This window comes from Sebastes fasciatus, chromosome 22 (genome assembly GCF_043250625.1).
Source record: "Sebastes fasciatus isolate fSebFas1 chromosome 22, fSebFas1.pri, whole genome shotgun sequence".
Classification (NCBI taxonomy): domain Eukaryota; kingdom Metazoa; phylum Chordata; class Actinopteri; order Perciformes; family Sebastidae; genus Sebastes; species Sebastes fasciatus.
This window is the reverse complement of record NC_133816.1, coordinates 22,382,454-22,409,089: the sequence shown is the minus strand read 5'-3', so window position 1 is coordinate 22,409,089 and position 26,636 is coordinate 22,382,454. Positions and strand designations below refer to the sequence as shown.

Below are 26,636 nucleotides of genomic sequence, written 5' to 3'. Positions count from 1 at the left end.
TGTACATATTCCACTCGTTATATGTATACAGTGTCTTTTCAAAATAAACTTCCATGTTCACAGGAAACACACAATTTGTACTAGTTACATGCATACAGTCTTTTCAAAATAAACGTTCTTGTTCACAGGAAATACACATTTTGTACTAGTTACATACATGCATAAAGTCTTTTCAAAATAAACTTCCCTGTTCACAGAAAACCTTACAGTTTCCGCTCCTTACATGCATACAGTGTCTTTTCAAAATAAACTTCCGTGTTCATAGGAAACATACAGTTTGCATTTGTTACATGCATACAGTCTTTTCAAAATAAACTTCCCTGTTCACAGAAAACGTTACATTTTCCGCTCGTTACATGCATATCATGTATTTTCAAAATAAACTTCCATGTTCACAGGCAACATACTGTTTCCACTAGTTACATGCATACAGTCTTTTCAAAATAAACTCATTTGTTCACAGGAAATGTACAGTTTCTGCTCCTTACATGCATTGTGGCTTTTCAACATAAATGTCTACATTCACAGGAAACATACAGTTTGTATTTGTTACATGCATACTGTGGCTTTTCAAAATAAACTTCCAGGTTCACAGGAAACGTACGTTATTTACACAATGTCAGAGTGCTTGTCTCACAGTAAACTCGTTCATATTTCCATTTCCTCCTCATCCTCCTCATCCTCCTCTCTTTCCCCCCTCACGTCTCTCCTCTCTCCAGTATAACTCCTCTCGTCCCAGGGAGGAGTGGGAGATGTGGCACCCCACGCTGATAGCCGAGGCTCTGTTCGCCATCGCCAACATCTTCAGCTCGCTCAGACTCATCTCCCTCTTCACCGCCAACTCCCACCTCGGGCCACTGCAGATCTCTCTGGGGAGGATGCTGCTGGACATCCTCAAGTTCCTCTTCATCTACTGCCTGGTAAGACGAGCTCGTCCACCTCAGAGGTGACACAGAGCTGGTGGTCTGGATCGCCCACACACAATATATATATATACAGGCTACTTCACAATATCAGCTTTTACATTCACTTTTATATGTGTGTATAAATAGTGTGTATGTGCTTCTCGATGTTAGGATTTAACTCTCTTTAACATCTCTAGTGTTGTTTAGCAACACTTTAATGCTCATTACACACCAGAAAACAAAGTTGTTGAATGGATTAAAAATGAAATAATAACCTATTCTTAGATTTGTACCACTAAAGAGGCAACAATGTAAAGTTTAAAAGCCAGCACACTGGCCATTTCAGGACATCTCAGATCCAGCATATTAGTATGCTAACGGTTGAGGGGCTGGTCACATGTAGCGTCAACAGAAAGCGTGGAAAACACCAGCCATGCCGCTTTCATCCTTTTATCCAAGGTTCTTGGGAGGTTGCGCGAATTGATACATAAAATAAATGCAAAATAAATTAATAATGTAAAATAAATGCAATAAATAAAAAATAAATGCATAAATAAATAAATAAACACATAAAAATAAATGAAAAAAATAAATACATTACTAAAAAATAAATGAAAAAAATAAATAAATACATTTAGAAATCAATATAAAATAAGTAGAAAATAAATGTATGAATAAATAAATACATAAACAAATGCAAAAATAAATACTTTAATAAAAACATAAATGTAAAAAATAAATAAATACATTTAAAAATCAATATCAAATCAATAATAAATAAATGCATAAATGATAAAATACATTAAAAAAAATGCAAAAATAAATACAGTAATGGAAAATAAATGCAAAAATAAATACATTAATAAAAAAAAATGCAAAAATAAATAATCTAATGAAAAAAAAATGCAAAAAAATAAATAAATAAAAACACTAAAATATATTTACATTTTTTTACAGAGAAAACCTGGTGTTTTTTTGTCCGTTTTTCTACAAAAAGTTAGATCGTGGAAGACTTTTTTTGTTGGATTTATTACTTTTATGAAGTCTCTGAAAAATCAATGTTGTTCCAAGCTGGATTACAAACCGTCTGAAAGGAATACGATCGATCCAGACACCTCGTTATAAAGCTACGGTGATGACGAAGCAGCTGGAAGTTAAAGTTATCTCTACAAGGCAGCGTTCAGGAGATATTCTAAAAATAGTAATTAGAGTCCTTTTCTGTTGTATATACGGCAGCGTCGACCTCATGGGGGTTAAAATTTGACAGAAGTTCGGTCCTGAGTTTTAGAGCAGCTGAGGTGGAAATTTTGACCTGAATAAAAAATCTGAAAATCACCAAATTCAATAGAAGAAATTAATAAATATGTGCACAAGATATTCACTCCCTCTGCTGCATACTTTTCTATACAGCTATCTATTTTCAAACTGAACAGCACGCTGCATCTTAGATGAAGAAGAGAGCGAGCTCATCCTTCACTGCCGGTAGAAGGACACTACAGGCCGATTTCATTACATCCAGAACTCATTAATTCCTTCTCGAGGGAACTCCTAACCCACAACACAAGAACCCCCACGAGAACTGCTCCGCTCCCCGTAGTCCTAAAATCAATCTCAGCGAGCCTCGAGGCGCTGAAGCCATATTGCTTCACGCTCACTCTGTAGCAGCTTTTTACGTAACGCTGTTTGAGAAGAAAGCTTTTTAAAACGCCCTGGAGGTGCTGAGGGTCAATCCCTGTAACACGACGTAACGTGAGATCCACAACAGAAAGCTGCTTGTTTCCTCAGGTACGCTGTGTTGGAAGTGATCTCTCTAGTGTTCCTGTGATATGAGTGAACAAAGTGATGAAATAATGTGCTTCCTCTGTAGGTCCTGCTGGCGTTCGCCAACGGTCTGAACCAGCTGTATTTCTACTACGAGACCAAGGCCTCGGAGGAACCCAACAACTGCAAAGGCATCCGCTGTGAGAGGCAGAACAACGCCTTCTCCACGTGAGTACCGCCCAGACAAATGGATACGCTTGTGAAGACTTCATTGGAAATATCATAGAGGACGAATGCACTATTTGAAGGTTTTTAAAGAGGACCTATTAGTGCTTTTTCCCTTTCCTTTAGTGTGTTATCTAGTTTTTTGTGCATGTAAACGGTCTGCAAAGTTACAAAGTCCACATCAAAGGGGGAGAAATGCTGCTCCTGAACTGCCTGAAACGCCTCAATTTGAAGTCCCGCCTCTTCTTCCGTAACGTAGTGATGTCAGCCAGCAGTGATGCAAACATCCATTTAAAGGGACTCTGTAAGAATCAGGAATGTCTTGTTAACAGCGACACCTGTGGCCGTTAAGTCAACGAAAGTCAGCGTCCTGTTGCTGGCGCTTGTGACTCGTCTGAGTCTGAACAGCGGAGACACACGCAAGCGACCATGGGACACCGACCAGCAATGATTTATACGAGTAAGAAGTTAAAAACAGTCCCTTTAAACACAGGCCGGACCGAAGGTTGAATATTTTACTACACACCCTGACAATCAAATGTCCGAGCACAGTGTGTGTGTGTCCAGAGGTGCTGCGTCGGCCATAATACAAACTTTCACACACACACACACACACACACACACACACACACACACACACACACACACACACACACACACACACACACACAGAGAGAGACCTTGCTCTTACGCTCGGTTGCACCAGATAATGATACGAGGAGGAGCTCAGCAGACTTGAAGAATATTAATGTCATGTTTTATTTTAATGTGAGACGGTCGAGGTTTAGCTTATTGAGAGGTCGAGTTTGAGTTATGGCTCATAACACACACGCACACACACACGCACACACACACACACACACACACACACAGGTCCAGTGTGTCTTTGCTGAGGGAGGCAGACTGAGAGCCAAGCCGAGTCAGGGGAGGCTGAATATTGATGAGGCGTGTGGTTTGTTTTAGATAATAGCCGTATTGATCCGCGATCGATTCCATTACAGTAAAGAGCTCTAGACGATGAGAACAGAGGCCAAGATCACACTCTTAACTTTTAACTGTGTGTGTTTTTATTAAAGGTTAAACGCTGTATTGTTTAAGATTAATATAATCAACAGAATATTTATATCCCACAAAATCATTTGATATGTAATCCACGTAATCGTGAACCAAGAGCAACAAACGCCGCGTAGGGAGGAGGTCAGACTATCACCAGACTATCACCCAGGAGACGGCTGTTCGTAGTCCTTGTCAACCCAGAAGTCAATGTTGATTTATCTGTCACTTTCGTACTTAAGTTGCGTCACTTCCGGGGATATTTTAACCCAAATCACAATCTTTTCCTAAACCTAACTAAGTAGTTTCGTTGTCTAAACCTAACCAAGTTGTTTCCTGTGAGGACAGAAGTGTATTTTGAAAAGACTGTATGCATGTAACGAGCAGAAATGACACTTTCAATAGGATATCATACAAACCGTTGGGCTGTCAATCAATTAAAATATTTAATCGCAATTAATCACAAATGTTTTAGCTGTTCAAAATTAACCTTAAAGGGAGATTTGTCAAGTATTTAACACTCTTATCAACATGGGAGTGGACAAATATGCTTTCTTTATGCAAATACAGTTATTATTGTAAATCAATTAACAACACAAAACAATGACAGATATTATCCAGAAACCCTCACAGGTACTGCATTTAGCATAAAACAATATGCTCCAATCATAACATGGCAAACTGCAGCCCAACAGGCAACAACAGCTGTCAGTGTGTCAGTGTGCTGACTTATTACATACATGCTGCTCATTTTCATTGCCTAATATATGCAATAGCAATCTGAGGCATATTTTTATGAGGTTTTTATGATTTGCTGGCTCCAAGTTTTGTGCAAAATGTTCAACGTTTTGCTTGATATCTACACAATAATTACTTGTGTTAACTAAAGCATGACAACGCACTGGGTTATTGTTGGGAAAACATTATAGTCTGGTTAAATACGGAGAATCCAGCGCTGAGTTGAGGCCACGAGATGGTTAAAGTCTTTTTACACCCGTAAAATCTGCTCCGACATCCTCGCTAAGATGCTGAAAAAAGAACAAACAGGCTCAGCGAACCTTGACTTGAATAAACAAAAAAAAAAGAGAAAAGGCATCATGTTGATCACAGCTGCTGTCAGAGTTTCTCATCTGCACATCGACCCCGACGCGAGTCTGCTGGAAAGAAATCAGCCTCATGCTGAAGCTAAATGAGCGAGCGGATCGCCGCGGCGACGGCTCAGATGATGCATTATGCAAACAGCGCGATCGCAGCCCCGTAGGGCGAACCCGCCTGCATCAGCATTCATGAGTTTACAATGCAAGGATTATTTCCTCTCTGTGTGTGTTCGGTGTGTGTGTGTGTGTGTGTGTGTGTGTGCTCCTGTAATTCACACACTCTTGTCAACGGTTATTTGGCGAGATCATTTCCTGTTTCTGCTCAGGTGTCTCCTCCCCTCCTCTTCTTCTCGCTCATCTGTACTTCACACACACTTCTCACCGTTAATGTGTTACATCGTTTTACACCGTCTCTACCTCACTCTGCCTCTTTCTGCCTTCACACTGAAGCTGTAAATACTCCGTTCACACTCTGAAAACCTCAGTCTATTGTATTTTACACACACAGTTCTCTCTCTCTCTCGTTGGGATTTGAACACCTTCTCCGTGTCTCTCCTCCTCAGCATGGGTGCTACTGAGGCCTTTTCAACCCAATACTCTCAGCAACTATAACGTCAGGATCTAAATCTGGAACTCAAAGTCCTCCAGTGGATTTATTGGAGTGTAACAGGTTAGAGAGACACCGTTTCGTAAGACAACACTGCCATATTGAACGGGCCTACCGGGCACCGGGCAGTGACAACCCCCCCCGGACCTTCACCTACAAAAAGTCACTCAAAGAGAGACAACTACCAACCAGGAAGAGACTCAAAATAACCACAAAGAAACATAGAACAACTACAAAAGACTACCAAGAGGCCGAAACAACTACAAAGAGATGCAAAACAGCTGCAAAAGAGACACAAAAAGACTCACAATGAATTAGGAAAAGGGCAAAACAACAAAAAAAAAATCGACACAAAATGACCACAAAGAGACACAAAATTACCAGAAAGACACACAAAGCAACTACAAAGAGACACAAAGCAACTACAAAGACACACAAAGCAACTACAAAGAGACACAAAACAACTACAAAGAGACACAAAACAACTACAAAGAGACACAAAACAAGCACAAAGAGACACAAAACAAGCACAAAGAGACACAAAACAACTACAAAGAGACACCAAATTGCTACAAAGACACACAAAGCAACCACAAAGAGACACAAAGCAACTACAAAGAGACACAAACCAACTACAAAGAGACACAAAACAATTACAAAGAGACACCAAATTGCTACAAAGACACACAAAGCAACCACAAAGACACACAAAAATACAACAAAAAACACAAAACGACCACAAAGAGACACAAAACAACTACAACTACTAAGACTCCAGTCATCTCGCTGATGGTCTCGTTGACTGTATGTAGGTCATAAAGAGGCATCGGTATTAAATTGAGACTGTTAAAATTCATAACCAGTTAAAATATATATAATATTTCTAGAGGATTGGAGAGGAGACGACAACGAGAGGAAAGAATTGACTTCTAAAAATATCTTTTCTTAAATCAAAAACAACAGAAAAGAAGAACAACATGCTGATTTCCTTTTGTTGAAATACTCAAAACAAAGAGGAGAGGAGAGGAAGAGGAAGAGGAAGAGGAAGTAGAGAAAGAGCTAGAAATGAGAGGAAAAGAAGAGGAAGCGATAGCGGAGGTGAAGAAGGAGAGGAAACACAAAGGAGTAATTAGTTAATGGCTACTAGAGACTGATTACATTCCTCTTTTATTCTCTTTCTTTCTGCGTCCATCTTTTTTTTTTATAACTGCGACACAACATCACGCTGAGTCGCTTCATTCATCGTCTCTCTCTCTCTCTACATCTCACCTGTACATTCACACCATCACTCACACTCTGTTTACGGACTGATATAGTGATCATCCACATTCACACACCTTACTGCAACACACCAACATGAATATTTGATGCAGCACAAATATAACACCCCGCAGACAAAACCCTCCTTTCTCTCCCTCCCTCTGTTTCTGCTTCAGTCCTGTGATGTAGCGTCGGGGCTCTGCCAATTGTTGCTTCATCAAAAATTCAATAAGACGGATGGAGACGGAGAGGGGGAATAAAATGAGAGAGAGAGAGAAAGGAGGCGTTACGTCACGATACAAACTTGATATCTGCCGGTCCACCTGAAATACAGTTTAATTATAAGACTCTGTCTCTGTTGTCAGTTAGCACCGCCACATCAACGGCTTCATATTTATTTCTTACTCATCACTATATGTTAGCAGCCCTGTTGTTTTCTGCAGTGAGCTGAAGTTGATGCATTAAAACAACCTTTTTCACTGCAACCATGCCTCCTAAAATATACAGTATGTTCCCATACAACTAAACTGCATTCTCAGTTACGCTCAGACTTTGAGGTATCCTAATTGACCATTAAAGGTCGCAGCAAGTGACGTAGTACAGCGAGTGACACTCAGAGCAGGTGACGTAGTATATTGAGCAACCATTATTGTAAATTACGTGGTATAATAATGAGAGAAAGTGCACTATACTAGGGGTGATGTATGGGTCAACACAACACAGGACTTTGTCCCCAGCGGACACCACCGTTTGTGTCCCATGTGAAACTAAAAGTTAACGTTTGTTATGTTTGTGCAGGTTCTCAGTCGTCCAGGTCATGGTATCCGAGTGAGGGTTAAATCAGCAGCGACTGGACTTGGTTTAGATTCTTGAAGACGTTTCACTTCTCATCCAAGAAGCTTCTTCAGTGATTGGTGTAGGGTCCCTGGGCTCCTCTTCCATTCAGCCAGAACTGAAGAAGCTTCTTGGATGAGAAGTGAAACGTCTTCAAGGATCTAAACCAAGTCCAGTTGCTGCTGATTCGACCCTTAATCGAATCTTATATTCATTTTACTTTGGTTTTGTTTCAATGTCGTAGTCATTTTAAGCCAAACCATGTTTTTTTTTACTAAACCTAAACAAGTAGTTTTGTAGCATTTTGTTTTTGTTTTGTTTAAAACTGTTCAAAACTAAGAACTACCGTCATCTAGGAAAAATTCCGTTTCCCTCGAAACGTAATTGGGAATGCAGTTTAGTTGTATGGGATCATAATTTTATAGGAGACAAAAAAATGACATGTCACAGCAGGAAAAGCACAGTAAACTAGAAGTGCACTCGGAGAGCGCAGACCTCCGCCAAGGAAGGTTTCATGTGCGTCGCTTCAGTGGAAGTGGTCAGAAACAAAATAAAAATCACCTAAAGCGTCGTCGTCACTCTTTGCAACAGTCACCATGTGTGCCTTGGTCGAGGTAAACTGTAATGTCACCATGTTTGATGAGGAAAGCTGGCAGAAGGAGAGAGGCTGGGTGACGCGTCATCAGTTACACTGCGCATGTCTTAAAGCCGGATCATGATCCGGATCGCCACCAAAATCTAAGGGATTGTTCATTGTGCCACACCCCACCCCTCCAAAAAAATTCATTAAAATCCATCACAGACTTTTGGAGTTATCCTCCAAACGGACAAACCAACGGCGGTGAAAACATGACCTCCCTCCTAGGCGTTCGGCCTTGGCGGAGGTAATAATGTAATGCATGATGGCTGGGTTCCATGCAGCTGCTTCAGTGTCAGGGTCCGGGCATTGTGCACGTTGTGAGTGGTTTGGGTTCAAAATAAATTATGTTGTTTAATTTAAAATAGTTTTTAAGACAGTTGCTATTCAAGGTTAGCTATCGTTACCAATAACTGACTTGATAAAGTTTTCTAAAAGTATATTCTCTGTACTTTTTGTTGGGAAGAATGCCGCAGGTCAAGGCTGAAATACTCTGTGAACTACAATGATCTGCTGAGATGGCAAAATGTGTTTTTCTGTAGTTCCTATGAATCTCCGTCTTCCTTTCTGCTGCAGCATGTTCTTTTAGTTGAGCTCCATTAAGACTGATTTTACTAACTGTGATCTATCAACATGTCCAGCTCTTCTTCTGTTCCTGTCAACAGTTGTTTGAGTACAAATCAAACTTTACTGTTTCGTTTTACGGCACTAAGACACATCACATATCTTCCAACACCGCCGGACTCCTCCTGAAGGGTTTTACACTCAACATTTATTACTACCGAGAAAGATCCGAGCAGATTTCCTCTCAGCAACTACTCACATATATTCACACATACTGTAACTCACTGAGCGTCCTCTCTGTGTCCTCTCTGTGTCCTCAGGTTGTTTGAGACTCTCCAGTCTCTGTTCTGGTCCATATTCGGGCTGCTCAACCTGTACGTCACCAACGTGAAGGCCCGCCACGAGTTCACGGAGTTCGTCGGGGCGACCATGTTCGGGACGTACAACGTCATCTCTCTGGTGGTTCTGCTCAACATGCTCATCGCCATGATGAACAACTCCTACCAGCTCATCGCTGTGAGTCACAACGACGTTTTAACAGAGACTGAGATTATTAGAAACACCACCTCTCAGATTGTCTCGTGACCCTCGTGCCCGTCTTCTTCTCCTTCGTCCCGCAGGACCACGCCGACATCGAGTGGAAGTTTGCCCGCACCAAGCTGTGGATGAGTTACTTTGACGAGGGCGGCACGCTGCCGCCTCCGTTCAACATCATCCCCAGCCCCAAGTCCATCCTCTACCTGCTGGTGTGGCTCCACAGCAGGCTGTGCAGGAGAGGCGGGGCGCACGGGGAGGACTCGCACAAATGTGAAAACCTCCGAGAGTTCACGGTAAGCGGAGACATCATCACTGCTCATCATTTGATCTACTATTATTTAATCATTTAAAGCTCCTATGTGAACAGTATTTATGTGATTATAAAACTGTAAAAACGTACATAGAGTCCCTTTAATGAGCTGATAAAAGACAAATCCGGTTGAAAATGACAGAAAAAGAGCAAACAACCATCAAATTTTAACTAAACAGAAACCAAAACTTTATTTGTTCTGTGTTTGTTGAGGTTTATTTTCTTTTCATGTACAACTAAAAGCTGAAATGCTTCGCGTACTGATGATATATTTAACCAGTATAATGTTGGACGTGACAGGAGTGATGTAGAAAAATGCAAAATGCCAAGTCATGTTTTCCTCGTGGCCCGGTACCAAACTCTACAAGGTCAGCACCAGAATACCTGACGTAGTGTTTTTAGTATTCATAGCATTTTGTCCAGTTGGATTGGCTTATTGTTTGTGTTGTCCTTTCTGCGTCTCAGCCCCAAAAAGGAAACGACATTCATCTATATATGAAAAAATTGACAATAAAATGAAAGCTGAACTTGAATCTGATAGATTTTGATCAATCCGATGACTCACATCTCTCTCTGCTGCTCCACTTCAACACCAAACTCCCAAAGTCCACCAACTCCAAGTAGATCTGCTGTGTTTATTCATGTGCAGCCTGACACGCTGGCGTGGTCGCTGGCCCGTCACTGAAACAGTCAGACATGCAAACAAGCTGCGGATGCCTCAGCCGAGCTGAAAGGCCATATGCTGATATTCATGTTAACAAGTCACCGGAGGATTCACTCACAGGCTTCACATGCAAACGCAGCTCTGCTTATACTGTACGTTTTAAAGCAGCTGCACGGGTCGGAGGAACGTGCTCTCTCTCGCTCTCTCTCTCTCTCTCTGCAGGGAAAACTCACTTTTATTCAGTCCAACGGGAACACGAGACGAGAACACAGACTGTAAACAAACCAACAGGATTCATCAAGACGACGGCTGAACCTCGATACCGACCAGAATGTGTCACGTACTGTCACTTAGCACCGCATTATTAATCAGGTCTCGTTTACATATTCTGTGAACAGATGATGTAAGTCTGTTTTATTCTGCTTTAAGTTTCAAAAACAGCCTTAAATGATGCTGTTTGCTTTCTTCGCTGTGACACCTGGGCTCCACCTGCTGTCGTAGTATAGTACGATCAAAAGCTCCAGATCTGCTACTAAATGGACCGTGTGGGGAGATTGTTTTGCAAACAAAAAAAAGAGTTCAGAAAAGATTAAAAACATGATAGCATTTATTTCCTTCTTAAGGCCTTTACACACCGGGGGCGTGACGAATAAACTACACAAACACTTTCCTACAAATATTATATGTCTAGGGCTTTTATTGTGAAAGGTCTGATCAGCGCCACTTTTGTCAAGGTTGAAAGGAAGTAATAAAGTTTGCCGTCTTGGTTCCTGACTACGGAGCCTCCGTGTGGTTGTTTCATAAATATAGACGCAACTCAAACTGTTCCGCACAACGTGATTGGATGATGCCTTTAGTTACGGTGCGAAAGCTCCGAAAAATCAACCTCATTCCGAAAAATATTTACGCTTTTTCGCCGCGTTAGTTTCACGTTCTTTGTGAAAGTATTCATGACAAAAACTAAAATATATTGACATGAAAAATTTAAGAAAAATTGACCAGAAAAAAAGCCCCTGGTATGTAAAGGCCTTTAGGTATTGACAAATGTTTATGTGATTATCATAAAGTGGGCATGTCTGTAAAAGGGAGACTCGTGGGTACCCATAGAACCCATTTACATTCACTGATCTGGAGGTCAGAGGTCAAGGGACCCCTTTGAAAATGGCCATGCCTCGCCAAATTTTAGCGTAAGTTTGGAGCGTTACTTATATATAAAATGATATATTTATATATATATATATATATATATATATATATATATATATATATACACACACAGTATGTGGCTTACCAGAAATACAATGAGACAGCACATGGGCCGACATCAGCTGTGCGTCTGTGAGCACAGAAGGAACATCAGCAGATAAACAAGTCCTGATAAACACATTTAACAGGCCAGTCATCTGGAGAGAGACTGTGAGCAAGCAGTGATAACACTCACACACACACACACACACACACACACACACACACACACACACACACACACACACACACCACACACACACACACACACACACACACACACACACACACACACACAGTGAGTGCAGCTGGCATGTTCACCTCAGCTGAAGTCGACTGAGTTATATAAGCCGACCAGCCCACATAGGTTCACACAGAGCCACACAGCACTGCAGAGATCTGATCAAGGGAGAGAGACACGGTGTGTGTGTGTGTGTGTGTGTGTGTGTGTGTGTGTGTGTGTGTGTGTGTGTGTGTGTGTTGTAGCTGAATAACAGCGTGTGATGTGGAAGAAGATGATAGGCATGGAGGAAGATGTGGAGAGGATGACTGCAGGTTTACAACACATCCTTTACTTCAGTATAAAAGTACTAAGTAATACCACGGTGTAAAAATACTACTAGTACTATTAAGTAGAGGTGTCGCAATATACCGGTATTTATGATAACTGATATTTAAAAAAAAAAAATGCATTTATTTTTTTTTTATTCTTTTTATTCCTTTTTTTCAAACATAGCATAACAAACACAACAAAACATAACACCGCTGCAGCAATACCAAAAATGATATCTTACATTTAACATTTAATATGTACATACACATACATTACAGTACACATCGCTTCCCACTCCCACACAGAGACAGATCCAGCCTTCCTCCCACCCCGATTAATAATAATAATAATCATTTTAAAAATAATGTAATTAATTAGTTAAAATTAAGGGCAATAAGTACTACAATAATATAATTCATGGTAGTAAGATAGAAACCATAAATAAATAAATACATTAATTAATTAATTAATTAACTAAATGTAAAAATAAAATAAAATAATTTTAAATATAATTTAATTAATTAGTTAAAATTAAGGGTAAAAATAACTACAATGATATGATTCATGGTAGTAAGATATAAATGTAAAATTAATTAATTAATTAATTAATTAAATGAAAAAAATAAAAATGTATCGATTAATTGTTTGGTTTGTAAAACACAGAATAAAAGTGAGAAACTCTCATCACAATTAAACTTCAAATATCTTGTTTTGTTTACTGTCGTTTAAGACGAGGAAAAGCCGCTCATCGTCACATTTAAGAAGCTGAAGGTCCTGAATAACAATCACTTATGAATCCAAAACATATTCAGAATCTTCTTTAAAAGATTTAATTTAATTTAAATATAAAACATTTGATTTAATTTACTTTTTGCTGACAAAATGTCTTCTTATTTATCACGTTGTCTCTTATTTCCTCTCTTTATTGTCTTCTTTTGTGAAGCGTTAATAAGAAGTGTGCAGCATCAGTTGACTTCTACAGGTCTGGTTCGGTGCTTCAGCTCTCTATAAATAACCCGAACGCTCTCAGCTCACTGGATTCAATCGGCTCCAACGTTGAGGAGGAGAAGGAAAGGAAGATACTCCTCTACATACTGCTCACATCTGTCTCTGAGACGATTCAGTCGTTCTCAGCTAACGGCTTAAAAATTTAAATGAAGAGCAGAAGTTCTCCTTCCAAAAAAGTTATAAATCTTTATTTTAGTGGATGTAAAGAAATGATTGAGTGGAGTTCATTACTCAGCTCTCCAGTGTCGAGGATCCGGGCTGTTAAAGTGCCACTCTGTCAGCCAAAAGCAATCTGTTACCTGTTCTCTCTCTTCTCTTCTGGTTAACGCTCATTATTCAAAGGAGGACGTCACTGTGTTTTAAAAAAAGAACTGTGTGTTTTAAACATGGATGTGATGCCAGGTCGTCTGCAGAAACATGTTTAACATGATCCGTCTTTGTGTTTGCAGGAACGCCACGCTGACAGTCTGATACAGAACCAGCATTACCAGGTCAGGAACCCGTCACGGCTTCATGTTCATATGTGATCTGTGTGTTTACTGTGTGTGTGTGTGTGTGTGTGTGTGTGTGTGTGTGTGTGTGTGTGTGTGTGTGCTCTGCAACTATCCGTCAACTATAAGTCTACAGTCTTCTTTTGCTTTTCCAGTTTGCGCCAATTTAAAGAAATACTTTGACATTTTTGGATCGACACCTCTCTCATGTCTGACTTGAACCCGAGAGCCTCCGTTACCGGGGACAACCTGTGATGTAGTTACAGAATATCGCTATTTCATAATCATCTATTCATATAAGATGAATGAATGTTGAACTGGTTTGGAAATATGAGGTCTTCAGCTTTCAGAATCTGTAAACCAATTGTATGTTGTCCAAACTATGGCTTATTACAAAATATTTTAACAAAAAAAAGTCGTACAGAAATAAACTACATATGAGAACAAGTTGTGATCAAAAGATAATTTCCTCGTAAGCCTACAATATCAGCAGCGACAACGGCACCCTGACCAGCGGACACGCCGCTGAGCCCGTTCTCTCGGTGTGGTGCAGAGCGCCCAGCGGTCCGGCGTGGGCCACCGATCCACATAAGAGTAGATAGATAGGTAAATAAATAAATACATGAATAAATAAAGAAGCAAATTCATACAGAAATATCAATTTATGTCACATTTTAACAATTAATTAATGGCTATATCTATTTTTTTATATTAATTTTGCAATATTTAGTGAATGAATATATTTATTTATTTATTTTTTATTTTGGCAGTTTCCATCCTCCATACACTCAGAGGCCGTCCGTCAGATAGGACAGCAGTAGGATTTAACTGATAACCCGTTAGTAAAATAGAACGTACAAGTGTAAGTCTAACATGAGGATAAAGTACAATGCATACCGATGTCAGCATTATGTTCATAAAATAACGCTGTAAGAATATGAAAGAAAACTTGTATATGTATCTTTCGGGACCTTCGATCTTTCGATTGTCGTCCTTATCGTAACAGCCCTACTTTAGCATCAACAAAATTCAGACGGCAGCTAAATTGATGACTTATGACAACTTTTTTCTTGTAAATTTAAGACTTTAATCTTGGAAATTCTGAGTTTTTCTTGGAATATTAACCCCTTTTTTCTGTTTTTCCAGGCAACCTCAATACTCCCCATAAAACCACAGCAGTTGTACAAATTAAACCAACAAAATATAAAGTATGAGTGTGGTATTGATGTTCTCATCTTAACCTTCGGCTAAAAAGCCAATAAGCTAATTTCTTAAAATGTAGAACTGTTCCTTTAACAGAGCCGCCCTGTGTTTCTGACCTCCAGTGGTTTAACGTCTCACCTCGCTGCAGTGATGTCCTCACGTGTCCTCTAAAATAAGTTAACTCCGTTCATTGTTTCTGGCAGCCGTGTGTCTGTTTCCTGTGGTGTCCGAGCTTTTTGATGGATATTTGTGAAGGATTAGTGCAGCGAATCAAGCGAGACGGACCTTCGTGTATTTTGACACCTCGGCGCTGGCAGCGACCGCGGACGCGGCGACGCCAGTACTTTGTGTTTGGCAGCCGCCGATTGTTGCTTTGATAGGCGTCCATGTTTTTTAAGGATTGTTGTAGGAATCTGCCCTTCACTCTCTCTCAGAGTGAGTGGTGTGTTTCTGGCAGAGGCGGAGAGTGACAGCATGCCAGACCGTCCCGTTTGGCACTCACAGGTGTTGACTGTGGGAGGATGCAGTGTGTGTGTGTGTGTGTGTGTGTGTTTTGTGTGTGTGTGTGTGTGTGTGTGTGTGTGTGTGTCAGGGTTTGAATTACCGCCCACTGAGCACCAAATGCTGGTGAGATTTGTCTTTGGTCTTTAAATCAATGAGGGTCACTCGCCTCATTGGCTGATCTCTTAATGAGATAATAACATTTAAATTCATCAGCTAGGTTGAACTATTTACTGTGACGAAGCAGCAAAGTGAGCAAGTTGAAAATATAATAGTTTTATACTTTATCATTAGAGCTTGTCAATTGATTTAAATATTTAATCGTGATTAAAAAAAAATATTTAAAAAAGTTATTAATACTCTTATAAACATGGGAGTGGGCGAAAATGCTGCTTTATGCAAATGCATTGAAAAAAAAATTTACGAATGAATGAATGTTTTTACTAATGTGTCATATAATTATGTTCAACTTGCAGGTGCTTAAAAGATACAGATCGTTCAAGATAGAAATCTGAATAAATACTAGTTAAATAGTCGGAGTCGCCTTCTTTTAAAAGGCTTTTGAAACAAAGTTTGTTTAATTTAAACACACCAGAAATAAACAAGCTTTACAGATTTTTGATCTTCTGAACACCAGAATATTTCAGGGTGTTTTGTCGAGCCACTTTATGGACAAAATGTACACTCTTAAATCCTCATATAGTGTGTTCAATACAAGAGAAACTGAATGTTTTTGAATCTACCAACCTCAATGAACCAGTTTCCATCTGTGATAAAGATAAAGACTAAAGATCTTTGGCTTCTGGCTAAGAATCCAAATCAGTTTTATTTGCCAAATACATACATACATACAAGGAATTTGACTCCGGTTTTATGCATCTCTCTAAAAGTACTACACAGAAATAGAAATAACAGTTAGGACAAAAAAGCTAAACAGAAAACGGTAAAGAGTAGACAATTGTTATGTACACAAATAGTGAAAAAAATAGGTGTAAATAAATATATATATAAAAAGCACCAATGACCAACAATATAATAAGAATAAAATAATAAAATAAAACGTCTATATACAAGTGATTTAAGCCAGAATAATGGTTATTATGCATATTAATTTTTGGATTTGACAAGACATTTTCAAATATTTTTCTTTAAGTTTGAATAAAATATTTCTTCTATTCCTGCAGATCGGAGGTTTTCAAACCCAGCATGCCTCCCTGAATTATATGTTAGCATTGTTTTTTGTTGTCATATGTTTGTATGTAGACAAATTGATGGAATTAATTTATTTAGTGTGTACAACACTGTCTCCGTTTCCCCTATAATTAGAACCGTAATATCGTATATTAAAGCATTTTCTAACAGTAAAAGAGAGAGAAAAAAAAAAAATATGATCAAATAATGAGAATACCAAGACCACACAGGAAGTAACCATGGCAACTGTCTCCAACAGGAAGTGATCCGGAGCCTGGTGAAGAGGTACGTGGCGGCCATGATACGCAGCGCCAAGACGGACGAGGGACTGACGGAGGAGAACTTTAAGGTGGGTGCTCTTTAAAGGGGGGGAAACCACGGGACGAGCAGCTTGTTGTCATGGCGACGGCTTATGGGGAAATAAAAGCATAACACAAAGATAACAAAAGAAAAGAGAGCATCAAACACAATAGAGTTTAAACATTAGAACATAAATCTGTCTATTGTTCTGCAGTAAATCACATCAGCGTGGAGCAAAGTTGCAGAAATATCACGTTTTATTTGTGTTTATGTTGCAGTAAACAACGCAGGATTTTATTGATACCAAGCTCTGCTTCATCGCCACAAAGATTTATTAAAAGGTCTTAATAACTACCAAGTCATCTCCGGACCCAAATCTATACCTACTCTGATCAATAACCAACAGTCGATAATCCTTGAGGAGAGATTCACATCTTCTGAGCTGTAAATTATTCGGAGCTGTTTTAGCTCCAGAGTGTGTTTCCCATGATGCCTCTGGAGCCCAGCCGGGGCTTTGAAGTGGAAAGTTCCTTTGGGCTTTTCAACGCAAAAACAACATCAGGTGCACATTGAGCTGAAACACTTTCACACCCGAGTGTGTGTTAGTGTGTGTGTGTGTGTGTGTGTGTGTGTGTGTGTGTGTGTGTGTGTGTGTGTGTGTGTGTGTGAGAGAGTCATAAAAAAGCAGAGTGTTTATTTGTGTGTTTAAAATGTAAATCACAGTGTTTTATTCTCTGAGGAGAGAATCCACGTGTTAAAGCTACGGGCTGAATTCAACTTGTGAGTGAATCAAAATATAGAAACCAGTATTGTTTCAACACTGAGCAATGAACTGAACACGCTGCACATTTGGTTTAAAATGATCTTCTGACATGTTTTCCTATGAAGAAGAAAAAGATGACGGAATAAATACAGAGATTAATTAGTCTCAAAACCTGCATGCACGTGATACAAGCACACAGGACAGTATCCGCGAGAGGATTGTTACATTACATTGTTACGTTACATTGTTACATTATATTGTTACGTTACATTGTTACATTGCGTTGTTACATTACATTGTTACATTATATTGTTACATTAAATTGTTACATTACATTGTTACATTACATTGTTACATTACATTGTTATATTGCGTTGCTACGTTACATTGTTACATTATATTGTTACATTACATTGTTACGTTACATTGTTACATGACATTGTTACATTGTGTTGTAACATTACATTGTTACATTACATTGTTATATTGCGTTGCTACGTTACATTGTTACATTATATTGTTACATTACATTGTTACGTTACATTGTTACATGGCATTGTTACATTGTGTTGTAACATTACATTGTTACATTACATTGTTATGTTACATTGTTACATGACATTGTTACATTGTGTTGTAACATTACATTGTTACATTACATTGTTACAAAAATAAATTGATTTGATTTGATTTGATTTACATTACATTGTTACATTACATTGTTACGTTACATTGTTACATTACATTGTTACATTGTGTTGTAACATTACATTGTTACATTACATTGTAAAATTACATCGTTACGCTACATTATTACATTACATTGTTACGCTATATTGTTACATTACATTGTTACATTGTGTTGTAACATTATATTGTTACATTACATTTTTACATTGCCGATTTCTACTGAAACTGGTCTGTTTTTATGGCCGTGGCAGTAAAGACTTAAAGACTTAAATGAATTAAGCAACTTATTTAGTTGAAGTGAGAAAGAGTTTACTGGAGTCTTTTCCCTCCTCTCTCTTCAGTCACTACTTCCTATCCACTCTCTCTTTCTCTCTTTTGCTTGTCTCTTGACCGCGATCTCCGTCTCTTCATCACCATCCTCCTGAGTCCTTACCCTCCTCTTCACCCTCTGCCTCTACAAATTGATGTTTCACCTCCCCTCTCTCATTCAGTCAGCGATCTCATCTCATCTCTTCCACTTCCCCTCCTCACCCTCTTCTGTTTTCTCTCTATGTTTATCTTCTTTTCCCGTGAAAGTCACATTTTAAAATCCATATAAAGCTTCTTGATAAAAAATTTTGTTTTGCTCCAATATTGACTTTTTCTTTCTCTGCCTCTCTCTTCATCTTTTATCTTTGTTACTAATTTTAAAAATCACCAGTAATTACATGAAATTCAAAACAGTTTTTCTTTCTATCTTTCTTTCCAGGAGTTGAAGCAGGACATCTCAAGTTTCCGCTACGAGGTCTTGGATCTCCTCGGCAACCGGCGTCCTCCTCGTCGACATTACTCCTCCTCCAGCGAGACAATGAGAGACGACGGCGCCATGGCCTCGGAGGATGACAGCGATCCGGGCGACGGCAGTGGAGGCCAGAGGTCAAAGGGCGTGACCTTCATGACCCCGCTGGAGGACGAAGTGAGGCAGTCACCGACGCTTGGAGTGTCCGCCTTGGTGCGCTCCATTTCTGGGATGACCGAGATAGAAGGAGGGGATGAGGGTGAGGAGGAAGAGCTGGAGGAGGGCATTGGATGGGGGGAAGAGGAGGAGGACGAGGAGGGGAAACCAAAGAGCAACGGGCTGAAGACGACCGTCATCCCTCCGTCCTCCATCACCGGCCTACCGTCCCCGTCTTCATCGTTCTCCTCGACGTTCTCCTCATCATTCGCTCGCACGAGGACCCGCCTGCAGCGCCTCTCGACTCCGGGATCAAAGGCGGACTCTTTCAAGCGCCTGTCGTACCTCTTCTCACGCTCCAAACGCAGAGCCCCACCCATGTCTCTCCCCCTCCAGTCCCCGCCCTCATACACCATCTCCGACGGGTTGCTCCGCCCCCTGGGGAGCCACAGCCACGCCGACTTCGGACTCAGTGACGTGACCAGAAGCGAGACTCACCTGCATGAGGTGGGCCGCTCAGTCGACATCAGTAACCCCTCGTTCTCACCGCGGAGAACGAACGGGCGGGACTCGCTCCTGACGCTTCCCCTCCCGCCCCCGTGCCCCTGCCAATCCCTGCACTGTGCTTCCAACATGTCCGAGTCCAGCTCGCGCCTCCTGGACTCCAGCGAGGACGTTTTCCAGGGCGGAGGCGTGGGAGGAGCGGGCGAGGGCGGCGTGGATGGAGGAGGGGGAAGAGGAGGGCTGATGGTGATTGGCGGGTGGGTGGGACCCTGCGACGATGTCATAGAGGACAGCTGTGAGGTCATAGAGGACTCTGTCACCACGCAGCTATAGGAGAGAGGGACATCCAAACTGTTTTTCTTTGTTTGTTTGCAAAATGGCTGAACACATTCAGAGGGAGAGAGACAGAGAGAGAGCGGCGGAGGACGCGAGACGTCGACGGAGTCAGTTCTAGAACCCGGCAGGACGGGTTCCGGTGGAATTCTAGAATGCTACATTTACAAGAGCGGAGCGGGTTCGGTGACGGTGACGGTAACTCCTTCGAGGACGGACGGGATCCTGAAATGGCAGATGTTCATAAAGACAGTTTGGCATCATCTGGCTGGAATATGGCTGCAGACACATCATCGTCCACTCAAAAAGTCAATTCAAAAAGAAATGCCCAAATACAAGTTAGATAGCAAGCACTATAGCGAGCGAGGTACCAAGCTAACCCGCTACTGAGCTGGCTAACTAGCTAGAGAGTGAGGGAGCTACCAAAGGAAACCGTTAGTGAGTGGGCTAACTAGTAAGAGAGCAAGGAAACTACCAAAGTAGCCCGCTACTGAGTGGGCTAACTAGTTAGAGTGTGAGGGTGCTACCAAAGTAACTTGCTAGTGAGTGGGCTAACTAGTTAGAGAGCGAGGAAGCTACCAAAGTAACCCGCTTGTAAGCCAACTCGCTGGTCAGTGGGCTAACTAGCCAAAGAGTGAGGGAGCTACCAAAGTGCCTCGCTAGTGAGTGGGCTAACTACCCAGCCAACATTTGCATGTGGGTAGTAAATGGGCTGAAAAATGGGCCCTATATGGGATTGTCCATGGGTTCCATAATGGCCCCGTGCCAATTGCCCTTGTGGGTTTCATGCAGGAGTACACTGGGTGTTATATGGGCCCGATCTGGGCAACATGAATCAAAACCCGTCTCGGCCCCAGGTTTAAGTTCTATGTGGGAACTACACGGGGACTACATGGCCTGAAATAAGGGTTGTAAGTGGGTTTGTCCACAATTTCCATGTTGGCCCCATGCACTAATTTCCCAGTAGTGACCCAACTAGGACCCATGCGGGTAGCCCACGTGGGGAGCCCATGTGGGACCAACTTAGTTGATCCAAGTGGGCCCCAGATAAGATGCCCACTTGGTACCCAGGTACCCCCAGCATAACCCATGTTGGCTGGGTAGCTAGAGAGTGAGGGAGCTTCCAAAGCAACCCACTAGTGAGCTAACCCGCAAATCAGTGAGCTAACTAGCTAGCGAGGTAAGCGTGAGATGAATAACATTAATTTACTGTAAAAACTGGACTTAGAACTAATTATAATTTTTCACCGAGCCTTACCCGCTTTAGATTTTACATGCTGATACCATCACACACATATAGAAATAGCTTTTCTAGTCTCGAATGTTTTATGCTCATTAAATCCTTAAATGTTCATAACACAAAGAGTAATAATTGAATTTCAATTGTCAACAGTTTTATATATATAGCCTATATATGTCTCCTTTTTGATCACAAAATCACGCCAGACTGTCTTTATCAACGTCTGCCTGTTTCCACGCATGCCACAAGAGAACGACGGAGGATATTTAAAGGGATAGTACACATTTTTCGTCTTTCCTCCTGGAGGTTCAAACACGCATGAATATTACGGAATTACAAAATAGCCAAAGTGACTTTTCGGAAGGGAAATATCGTTAAAATATCGCCCATTTGGTTTTCAACACACGATTTCTTCTCACCCTTTAAACAAACTTCAAATTTGCAACGGAATAAAAATGGAATTACATCCACTGGAATCTGAATGGAACTACCCTCAACCGAGTCCCACTTCCAAATAAAATGTGACTAACTACAAATTGCCAAAACGGGACAAATGGAATAACCTCCCCTTTAACGCTGGAATTTCATGGATTCAACCGGATCGCTGGGATGAAAGGGAACGACGTGGAACCATTGCTCTGCAGTCGACAGCCTGCACCCTCTCTCTCTGCATCAACAAGGGCCAAGGAACTTTATTTTATCCTAATAACAGTTATACTAGTAATAATAATAAGTATAATAATAATAATAAGTGACTTCTAATATTAGTAATGAGGACTATTCTGGTTTCTAAAGACTGTCTTTTGCTTCTATTTGAGTTGCCTACGATATCCTGGCTTCTCGTTCAGCTCTTCCTTAATAAGTACACTTTAACCTGATGAATAAAAATACACGGTGATATTTATTGTGAGGAGGAGGGATGATGGATGGATGGATGGATGGATGGATGGATGGATGGATGGAGGGGAGAAAGAGAGGACGGAATAGTGGGAGGTAAGGGAGATAAAGAAGAAGGACTGAATGAGTAAGAGACGGAGAGAGTAGAGTTTGCCTTTCTATCTGGGAAATCTATTTTAAAGGGAAATTTCACCAGAATTTCATCATGATTATTATTTATTTTTGTTCCTCTTGAAGTCGTTCAGCGCGGCGATTTCAAAAAGTTGGCATGAGCAGAGGCTGTTGAATTTTACTCTGGTTAATATACGACTGTCAGAGGCGAAGTAGAGAAATTATGCATGTTTGATCAAAATAAAACCACAGTTACCTGCAACACACACGCACACACACACACACATATATATATACAAACACACACTTCAAAAATCAGCTGGTGTGATGAGTAGCTCCTGGCTAAATGTTTTGCCCTTCATGAGATTTCTCCAGAGCCCTCCCTCTTCAACAGGATGACATCAGCTGTCTTCTTATGTTACATCCTTTCTCTTGATTGTTTTACCCATTTTCTACCTCTCTTTCTTTTCCTAACCTTCACCAGACTCTCTCTACACACACACACACACACGCCTCTGGCAGACGCTGTGACCTCACCACCAGCTGTCTTGGCAGCAGCGGTGGCGGTGGCAGAAAGCCTCAACCCTTATCGATGAATCAACAACATCCCAAAAATGTCACGGTGTAACCATGGAGACCCGATTACCCCGCTCAGCATCCTGTAATCATAATGTCACGTACAGAGCCAGGAAGCCTCAGACGCTGCCGGGCATCCTGGCGCTGGCAGTGTTGGGTGCAGCTAAGTGGTTGGTGATGACACCCGTCTCTTAAAGACAATCCATTTTTACGTGGCACCAACAACACTGACAGACATCTGTGTTTTCAAAAGCATAAAATGACCTTTAGTTAGTTTGGAAAAGGGTAGGCACTTTAAAAAAGGTGCTTGGCAGGTGATTGGATGAACCATCTGTCAATCAAACTCTTGCCGACGCCAGTCGGGAGAAGAGCGAAAACATCTTTTCCGTCGTTCTTTGCTTCTTCTTTCAATGAAGAAATACTCTCCAGTTCTGATATAACTGTGCAATATAACTTTATATTTATTCCATGGGCTTTAACTGTGGATCAAATGACTATCCTCCTCCTGTTTAGCCTCTTTTAGCTCTTTGTTTTGACCTGCAATTCTCCGTCCTCATCGACCTTGTTTGTCTTCATCGGAAAAAAAGCTCTAAAAAACACAATCGCTGTAGCTCCACTACCTGTATACCTGCCCAGCGCCAAACAGCAGACAGACAAAGTTAGTGACTAACAAAGCGATTAAATAACTAATGTGCAGGACAACAAAGGTCGGAGCCACAGGAGGAGTAGGCTGCTGTGTCAGGGGAATTATTGTGTCACAGTCACAACACAGTGTTTAATTTAACAGTAAAGGTGACCCGTCCTGCTGCAGCAGCCCTGCACAATGTTTTAAAGACAACTTTGGTGCAACTTCTGATCGATAAAATAAGATTTTTTTTAACAGAAAGTGAAGCAAAGATGATGTAAAAACCTCATAATTTCACTAGTATTTATATTATTGTTACTATATTATTATTTTAGAGCAGTTTAGCGTTCACGTGGCTCAATCAAATGAAACTATAACATGTGTTAAACTGGAAACAATGCTGCTATTCCTCAGTGCATCTCATATCCACTTCAACTCAACAACACACATGGAGACTGCAGATAAACCAGAGAGCAGGCGAGATGAGGGAGGGCAAAAAAAAAATCTCTCGGTTACCACGGCAACCAGCCTGCATGTCACCACCCCATAATCAGTGCCGCGCAGTGCAACGCATGCACCGAGCCAGAGATGGGGTTTTGATAATCAATCACAGCTCATCAATTGCCATGACGACCGCAGGGATGAGATTAAAAAAAAACGACGAGCAAAGAGTTTTATTTTGAAATAAGAGGAAATGAACTCAGGGATGCAGACGGAGGAGTATTGATCTATTGAAAGGATAGATGTCACCACGGCTTATGGGTAACCGCCTATTACACACATAGTAACATGGGACTTGGAGGGCCACACATGCCATTAGGCAACACAGATGGGACTGATAATCAATCACTCTGATTGATCGATATCGATAACGCCAGTCTGATCCCTCTGTGGGTCGTTTTAATCAGGGATTATTGGTCCAGCCAGAATCCATACTTCAATTCTGATTGATAATATGTACTTAATTAGATACGACTTGTAAACAATACAGTATATGTGTGTGTGTGTGTGTGTGTGTGTGTGTGTGTTTGTACAGCTATCTTTGTGGGGACCAAGGTTTTAGACCTTCAGAGTGAGGACGTTTTGGCCAGTCCTCACTTCAACCTTCAAAGGGTTCAGACTTGTTTTTTAGGTTCAGGCAAAGAGTAAAGAAGTAAAAAGGTGAAACACCAGTGCTTTTTTTTTTTTACAATAGCCACCAGATGGCGCCATTTTGGACTGTAAACGCCAATGAGTCTGTGGCCATGAATGTATAAAGAGACGTCTATAAATTAGAGGATAATTTTGTTTTTTAGGTAAATCAACTTCCCAGTACAAACACTTAAATAGCCCTGATTTAAACCATTATTCCTCGGCATAATGAACGTGCATCAGACCCACGGGACTGCACAGCTATGCGCGCTCATATGACATATCCGCTTCTGCCAGCTTCCTGCTAGCTGTATGCGGCTGTAACAATGGATATATTGGCTATAAATCATCACTTTTATTATCTTCTAATACATCCATGGGCTGTATGCTGTAAAGCCTGTACCGTGGTGGATGTATTGACGTCTCTGTTTCCAAACAACCGGCTATCGGCCAGTAGCTAGTAGTGCTAGTAGCATGACAAAAACTGAATTTAATTGAGTTGTAGGTTATTTACTAACATATAGGGCACAACCTCTTATACATCCATGGTCTGTGGTCTATTGGACATAGATTTTGGAAGTCGTTGGCATGAAAATGTCTGAGATTGCTCTCACAGTCTGTGTGCTGGATTTTTCTAACTTCCATTTATGTCCATCGCTCACTTTATGCGCCTCAAAGTAAGTAAGTACTCTAAATAAGTAAGTAAATAGTTATAATAGTATGCACATTGATAATATTTTTTATTGTTCAACACAGGCCATTTCAGTAGAGACATTCAAATTCTGACAATAGAATAAAAATAATTTAGTTTTACTTTTGTACGGCACTTTGTAGGCGGGTGTTTTACTGCCATCCGGTTGTTGCTTTCAGTCCAAAATGGCGGAGACGTAGCTCTGCTGCTGGGCGCTGATGTTGCAATGGAACGAACATTGACTTTCACTTCTTATCAGTATACGTTCTTTTGTTCAGGTTAGAATTAGGTTCAGGTAAGGGTAAGGGTCGGGGACAGGGACAGGCATTTAGTTGTGATGGTTGAGGTTAGGGTAAGGGCTAGGGAATACATTATATCAGTGAGTGTCCTCACAAAGATATAAGTACAAGGGTGTGTATGTGTGTGTGTGTGTGTGCGGCATAAAGAGGAACTATGCAATAGAGAAACAAATTGAGCGTTATTGAAGTAGATGTGTCTTCTAAAGGGACAGATGGGACAACACACGCACACATAGAGTAAACACTTTAATAGCAGATAGATAGCAACATCTCATACATTATTCACACACACACACACACACGACCATTGACCAGCTGCGGGTTTGACTGTAAATAGTTTGAGGCGGCTGCAGCCTCCAGTCCACTTTAATAACCCTGTGTGATCTCTGTAATGTGAATCGCACACACACACAGAGCGCTTATAGTCCTGTGTGGCTCCAAGGCAACCGAGGACAGTGTGTGTGTGTGAGGGGAGGGAGGGGAGGGAGGGTTGTTGCATCCCATGATGTAACAGATCACCTGCAGAGATACAAACATGAACAACACAAATGTTCTGTACATTGAAATGCAACTATAATACGTGAATTGAATTTTCATTTGTAAGACAGAAACAGAAATAATGTCGGAGGTTTAATTTTGTACAGAAGGGCCGAAATACTTTGCCATGGCTACTCATCACACACAGTGACAAACACATACACACACATATATATATATACAGTACACATATATACGGCATCATTCAGGTTCCCCTCTCACCTTCTAAAGGGATTTTGAGCTTTAAAAATAAAAAACCTGTCCTTGTTTTTATTTGTTTTCTTTCTAGATTTCCACATGGATGAATGTATGACTGTGTTATTTTTCTAGAAGCGGACGGCTAGCGCACGTTGTTGACT

General features: G+C 40.8%; 1 protein-coding gene across 1 annotated transcript in view; it reads left to right on the top strand.

The window, feature by feature from the left end:
- The window catches only part of trpc5a (transient receptor potential cation channel, subfamily C, member 5a), a 122,381-nt gene extending 97,986 nt beyond the window's left edge, over positions 1 to 24,395 (top strand). Inside the window, exons 12-18 of the mRNA XM_074623459.1 lie at positions 720 to 920; positions 2,773 to 2,894; positions 9,264 to 9,459; positions 9,564 to 9,773; positions 13,710 to 13,751; positions 16,906 to 16,995; positions 19,148 to 24,395. Of these exons, the coding sequence (XP_074479560.1) occupies positions 720 to 920; positions 2,773 to 2,894; positions 9,264 to 9,459; positions 9,564 to 9,773; positions 13,710 to 13,751; positions 16,906 to 16,995; positions 19,148 to 20,170 (1,884 nt within the window). The 3' untranslated portion in view covers positions 20,171 to 24,395. The remainder of the gene's footprint in view (positions 1 to 719; positions 921 to 2,772; positions 2,895 to 9,263; positions 9,460 to 9,563; positions 9,774 to 13,709; positions 13,752 to 16,905; positions 16,996 to 19,147) is intronic.
- Positions 24,396 to 26,636: the final 2,241 nt, after the last annotated feature.